We start from the raw sequence: 6214 nt of genomic DNA, 5'->3' as shown, positions 1-6214 counted from the left end.
GGAAGGAGAGTGCGGCCGCGTGATGAGGAGATAAGGTTGAAGGAGATGCGGTCATGCGGATGCGGTGAGACTGCGTATGGCTACGACGGTGTGAGGGACCGGATGACGTTGAAAAAGAAAAGAAAATAGAAAAAGAAAAAAGAAAAAGAAAAGAGGTATTACGGACATTTCGTCATTTTAGACTAGCAGACGAAGCTATTTTGCCAAACGGTCTAAAAACTGATTCAACTCCATAACTGAATCCGCTCCATAAGTGAAGCCATAACTGAAGCTGTTTTGGTCGAAACCAGAGCTCTGCCAAACGGGCCCTTATATGATATCATGCATTCGCATATATATAGATTATTAAGGTACCAAGTCTAGAATTTCTTCAAACTATTGTGCCTTTTACCATATTATTATGGATGGAATATGATATATATAGCCACGAAAGAACATCAATCTCGATAAGAAAAGGTTAATCTAACCCGTTAGATACAAAGAAACACACCCACGATGCCCAAAAACACCAAACGCCTCTCCTATAGACATTTGTATACGGGAAGACTTCACATGCACCACAAAACTAAAACGCTTCAGCAACTGCGTTGCACTGTTACAAGCATCGCATGCCATTTGATCTTGATCACACCAAAAGCACCTCGGGAGGATGATCTGATAAGCATCCGTGCGTTTCACTGACAGCATCACCTGTTTTAGGCTGTCACCGGTTCCTGCACAAGACCAGCTATTATTCCTTTGCTCAACTGTCTCCCGAGCTTCTCTTGTATCCGATCCTTGATGGCAGTTTCCTGAAAACAGTAATTACAAGGTATCAGATTGACCTTGAATATTATGGACATTGAATTCTGATATCGTCTGTTACTTATCTAACTAGTTTAAAATTACATTTAGCAACACTTCACAATGTTACATTCTTATTAAAAAAATATACCATGTTGTGGCAGTGTTGCTCAAACTTCTCCAGGAAACCAGCAACCCATCGATCCGCATTAGCAAGCCATTCTTCATGATTCAAACCAGCAGTCTTTGCCACTGTTTGTAACTGCGAGATATAAGTAAAACTGATTACTTTAGTCTTCCATGCGATGGAAAGTAGTATGTCTAGTTCCTCGACAAGTAAAGATCAAGTGACGAATCTCAAATCAACAGTTACCTTTTCCTGATGCGCCTTCACAGTCTCCCGCAGTTTATTGATCTTCATATTAACTTGCAATTGTTTCTCCTAATGAAAGAATAAGAGGACGATATGTTATTCCACAAAAACTAATTATATTATATCCCTTCATTATGTGCCATCAGGGAAGTGTCTAACCTTGACATAGCTCACACCAAGATCCTTCCTCGAGTAGCCCCGTGCTAAATTCCTCATGACATACTGATTATAGTCCTTCAAGATCCTCATTATGAGATCTGAAGTAGAAACCCCATCTGTCCTTTTTGTTTCCTTGAATTTTCCAATCTTTTTAACCTAACATATAGCCCAACAATACTTTCAGCGTGGAAAGCATACAGAAGATGTTTTTAACCTTAGCTATACGAAAGAAGACTTACAAATTCATAGACATCATTTGCTGCTCCGCTAGTATCAGCGTAACTGCAGTTACAAAGAAAGATATTGTAGTTAGTTGAGCAGACTAGGAAGAAAAGGGAACATCTGAAATAGGTGTTGTGCAGGTCACACGTACGGCAGCGCATCATGGGCAACATAGTCAATCTGATGCTTATCAATAAACTCCTGTGTGAGAACCCACGGTGCATCAGGAATGACCTCATCGACCCACCTAAAGCAGAAGTCAGCAGACAAATACATGAGCGGCTATATTTAATTTAATAAAATATAAAACATGAATGTTTAAAATCAGCACTTTGGGTGGGATTTTCGTTTTTGTTATTATGGCCAATACAAACCCCTCTTTTTTAAGGTCAAATGTTTTTTTCATGGTAACATAAAGTGGGTTTTCGTTTTTGTTATGGCCAATACAAACCCCTCTTTTTTAAGGCCAACTGTTTTTTTTTCATGGTAACATATAAGTCATTACAAAAGACTAAACGAACTCAAAACAAACAACGCAAAAAAGCATGAGCAGAACTAGCATATGCAGATACTCGGGCAGTCCAGTCTGCTGAATAGAGGCTGAAATAACTAAATAGCGAAGGTATATGTTAGCATGAAAAAGAATTGAGTAGCTCCAGCTGAGAGCATAATTTGGTCAACCTCCATTCACAGCACGTAATTATACAGTATCCTCAATTTAGAGGATATGAAAAGAATGAGAAACCTAGGCTGCAAAAGGAGAGATCTCCTCTGAGTCGTGAAGCAAAAAATGCCTCAGGCGCAAAAAAGGGAAAATACAACTAGACTTGTTGTGCTGTTAGATCTTGACATACGGATAGTAGAACAGGATGCATCTTGGTCAATTTTGGCAGCAAAGCAGGCACGATTTGATGAATACAGAATGCTCACAAATGAGTGCGCGCGCACACAACATCACACGACACAACACAAGGAGGTCCCTACTAACAAATTGGGCATGCTAGGTAGGAACGACCCGTTTGCAGAGAACATGGTAATACTCCTACTAGACTGTCCATCATAATAATGAATAATAATAAGCGAGGAAATGAGAGGTTTGTTATCCTGAATCTGAATTAGCTAGCACTGTAATTGTATTGTAAAAGGGTGTGGTGTATATTTACTAACTTGCAGTGTCGCAGGGACTCGTATCGCTCTTCCTGGGTCATGACGGTCTTGCCCTTGTAGCGGTTGGTTAGCTCGTCGTTGCAGCATCCGACGAGGAGATAGGTGTTGGGGAACCTGCGAGCGAGGTGTCGCAAAACAACACGTCAGGATTAGCACTAGAAAATACATGCAGGCGGGCGTTACCGAAATTAATCAAGTGAAACGCGTAGGAGTGGATGGCACGCATAGAATCAAGTGTGCCCAGAATTGGAATCCAGATCCAGCCAGGTGGTGAGGTGATGGAGGAGGTTGAGAATTGAGATGTCCACTCCGGCGGAGCGGCGGAGTGGGTTTATCGGGCACGCGCATGGCGAGCAGTAGGAGAAACAAACAGGAGAAAGGGAGCGGCAAGCGCACCGCGGCGGCGGCGTCCAGGTCTAATCTGATCTGAGTCCCCGAGGCATCGGTATGGATGGATCTACTACTATGTAGACACCGATCGCTGTGCCATTGGGGGCGATCGATCTGCCGATGAAGAAAGGGAGGAGGAGAAGAGAAGGGAGCGTACAGCATCTTGGCCTGCTCGAGGGCGCGGGCGTGGCCGAAGTGGAAGAGATCGAAGATGCCGTCGGCGTAGACGCGCACGGGGCGGTCGTCCTCGGCCTTCCTCTTGGTGTCAGCGGTGCCGGTGCTGGTGTCGGTGCCGCCGCTGAGGCCCGCGGAGGCGGCGGGCTTGGCGCCCTGCCGCTTCTTGGCATTGGAGACGCGCGCCATCTCTCCCTCCCCCCTCTCTCTCGCTGCTCGGCGACGGACGGTAACGAGTTCCGCAGGCGAAGGGGGTGGATAGCTGGCTGGTCCAAGACCAACTGCTCGTGCTCGGTTCGGCCCCCCTTCCCGGCCCCTTCCCCTTCCCCTTCCCCTTCCGGCCTTCCCTCCCTGCTGGGAAGGGAGGGCGAGGCCGCGTGCAGGCGCGCCAATAAAAAGGCATCCCAGCACAGCAGCCCAGTGGTCCGGTACGCGTATGGTTTCGGTGCCCGCCGTATCAGGTTGAGGCTGACCTGACCGCCGAGTCCACACGTACTGTACTAGCAAAAGTCCGGCCGGCGGGCCAACCGTACCGATCGGTACCACTTCCGCCCGACTAAGGATGCCAACGTACCCGTTGGGCATGGTCTCTCTTTCTCGCTACGCTGTTCCCGTTTCGGTTAACTGTCCTGGTATAGATTCTTGCTCATCTTCATACCCGTCGGACATCGGTCGGGTAACAGATACCCGACGGGTACTGCATACCCAATAAACAAGGACACTTGAGGTCGCAATTTTATAATCAGAGACATTTCTTCTTCACTCGGGTATAAGTGTTGAAGTCTCGGAGATGCCGAGGAGAAGGAGCGAGATTGCGAGAAGGACAAGCAAAGGTGGCAGAGAGACCGAACTGAGGAAGCGAGGGGCACGAGCGCTCGTGAGGCAGGCGTGCTTGTGCTGCTGGCGGAGATGATGAGGAAAAATTGAACTAGGGTTCCTAGAACACACAAACTATATATATGATTGTTTAGATTTGGGCTAAAGTACCTATGTTGAGCTTCTTTGGGCCTAATACTCGCATGACAGCTCAAATATTCGGGTTTCCCAACGGGTAACGGGGACAGATAAACAGGGAACGTTCCCGTACCCGCTATACCCGTCGGGGATGGATTTTTGTCCATTTAGATGCCCATGAATAAAGATATGATTCCATCCCCGTTTCCTAATGGATCAAATATCCGTCGGGTATCGAGACCCGTTGCCATCTTTACACCCGACCAACCAAAACGGTGTGTGTGCACGCCTGGAGCACAGGGTGTGTATAATCCGTGTAATCGCCGAGGACAGGCTGGGCATCCCGGCCGATCCCGCTGAAGCACAAGGCGGATGCCGACACGAACCACGCACCCGCGAGAGCACGTAGCAGCCAGGCTGGGCTGGCTGCTTCTGTCGCGTGGCAGCATCGCACAACTTAACGTGTCTCCTGGGCTCCACCAACGGCACGTCAGCACGTGCGCCGCTCAAGAAGAGCACTACCCGTGCCGCCGTGCGTAACATGATCCCACCTCAATTATAGACCTAATACTTCTACTACCCACCAGTGCTCAATTATAGACCTAATTAAACTCTCTTTTATCTTTTCGCCATGTTAACGAAAAAAACATATGTGATAGAAAATAGGTAGTGCCGAGCATGCACAAGGACACATAAAAAGAACACGTGCCCTCAGAATTTGAGTTTTTGTCGCGCACCCTTTCATTCATATATTCATGTTCTTTGTTAGCCCATCGTAATGTCGATCGAGACCATCAGCTTGTTCGCTCATTGGTTTTAGCCAGAGCTTATCAGTCAGCCAACAGCGTTTTTCTCTCACAACAAACCAGTACCAGCCGGGCTTATCAGCCCAAAAATCAACCAGCGAACAGGCCGCATGTTTACTCCATTCACTTCAAAATCTTGGACATTTGAAACCCCGTTTATTTTTTTTCAGATATTAATATGCACACATTTAAGCATGCATGGGCGTCAAGCATACCCATGACCCCAGTTCACTACAATAACTTTTATATAACTAAATTATGAGAACATCGTAAACTAGTGCAGTGATAGTAAAACACAAGTGCCGTAAACTAGTGCAGTGATACTAAAACACAAGTGCAACGTACAGCCACAGGTCCGCATAAAAAAAATACTACTCCATGTGCTATTTTTAGTAAAATACGAGATTCGCTACCGGTTGCAATATGATATTGACTGCTTATGTGCTATTACCGTTAGTGGCACGTGCTAAATAGACAAGGTTAGTGGCCTTTTTTCGACCCCGCGGAAAAAATATATTCTATCTTTCTTCTATTAGTAATGTCTCGGAGAGGTTTTACCTTCAAAGATCAAGTTTTTTTATAACTAATTGTGTGTTTCATTTTATAAGCCACATAAACTGGAAAAATTGAAATTTATACAGTATATCACCTTTTAAAATCTGAATGTCATATGCTCCTCTGTAAATAAATAAATAAAGAAATAAAAACGCGTTGGTCGGTGTTAGGTGAGCTGCCTTCTCCTGCTGCTGCTCGTTCCTTCCCCGCACGGGCAGGTCGGCTGGTTGATTTGTCCGTTAGGCTATCTCCAACAGAGCCGACCCATATTTCATCGTTTAGGTCACGGCACAGTAAATGAATGAGCTACCCAGTTCTTCCGTTTCCAACAGCGAACGCAAAATATCTTCGCTCCTCTCTCTCTCTCCCACGCGGCCGTGCAGGACATGGCGACGGCGACGACGGCGCGCTCTGGCGCTGGCGCGGCGCCCGGATCCGGCCCCCTCCCTCTCCTTCTTCTTCCCCGACCCTCCCTCTCCCGGACCCGCGCCCCCGGCGGATCCTGCGCCCCCGGCGGAGCTCGCGTCCCCGGCGGATCCTGCGGCCCCGGCGGATCCCGCGCCCGCGCCCCCGGCGGAGCTCGCGTCCCCGGCGGATCCCACGCCCGCGCCCCCGGCGGAGCTCGCGTCCC

General features: G+C 47.4%; 1 protein-coding gene across 1 annotated transcript; it reads right to left on the bottom strand.

Moving 5' to 3' along the window:
• Nucleotides 1-378: 378 nt before the first annotated feature.
• LOC136539314 (choline-phosphate cytidylyltransferase 2-like) lies at nucleotides 379-3605 on the bottom strand. The gene is made up of 8 exons (XM_066531271.1): nucleotides 3252-3605; nucleotides 2705-2818; nucleotides 1689-1784; nucleotides 1555-1597; nucleotides 1316-1471; nucleotides 1157-1225; nucleotides 935-1045; nucleotides 379-791 (listed from the first exon to the last, which is right to left on the bottom strand). Exons 1-8 carry the CDS (start codon nucleotides 3455-3457, stop codon nucleotides 696-698), a joined length of 891 nt encoding a protein of 296 aa, XP_066387368.1. The 5' UTR covers nucleotides 3458-3605; the 3' UTR covers nucleotides 379-695.
• Between the last annotated feature and the right edge of the window lie 2609 nt (nucleotides 3606-6214).

Source organism: Miscanthus floridulus, chromosome 1, assembly GCF_019320115.1.
Source record: "Miscanthus floridulus cultivar M001 chromosome 1, ASM1932011v1, whole genome shotgun sequence".
In the NCBI taxonomy this organism is placed as follows: domain Eukaryota; kingdom Viridiplantae; phylum Streptophyta; class Magnoliopsida; order Poales; family Poaceae; genus Miscanthus; species Miscanthus floridulus.
The sequence above is the reverse complement of the archived record's forward strand: the minus strand, read 5'-3'. Positions and strand labels throughout refer to the sequence as shown.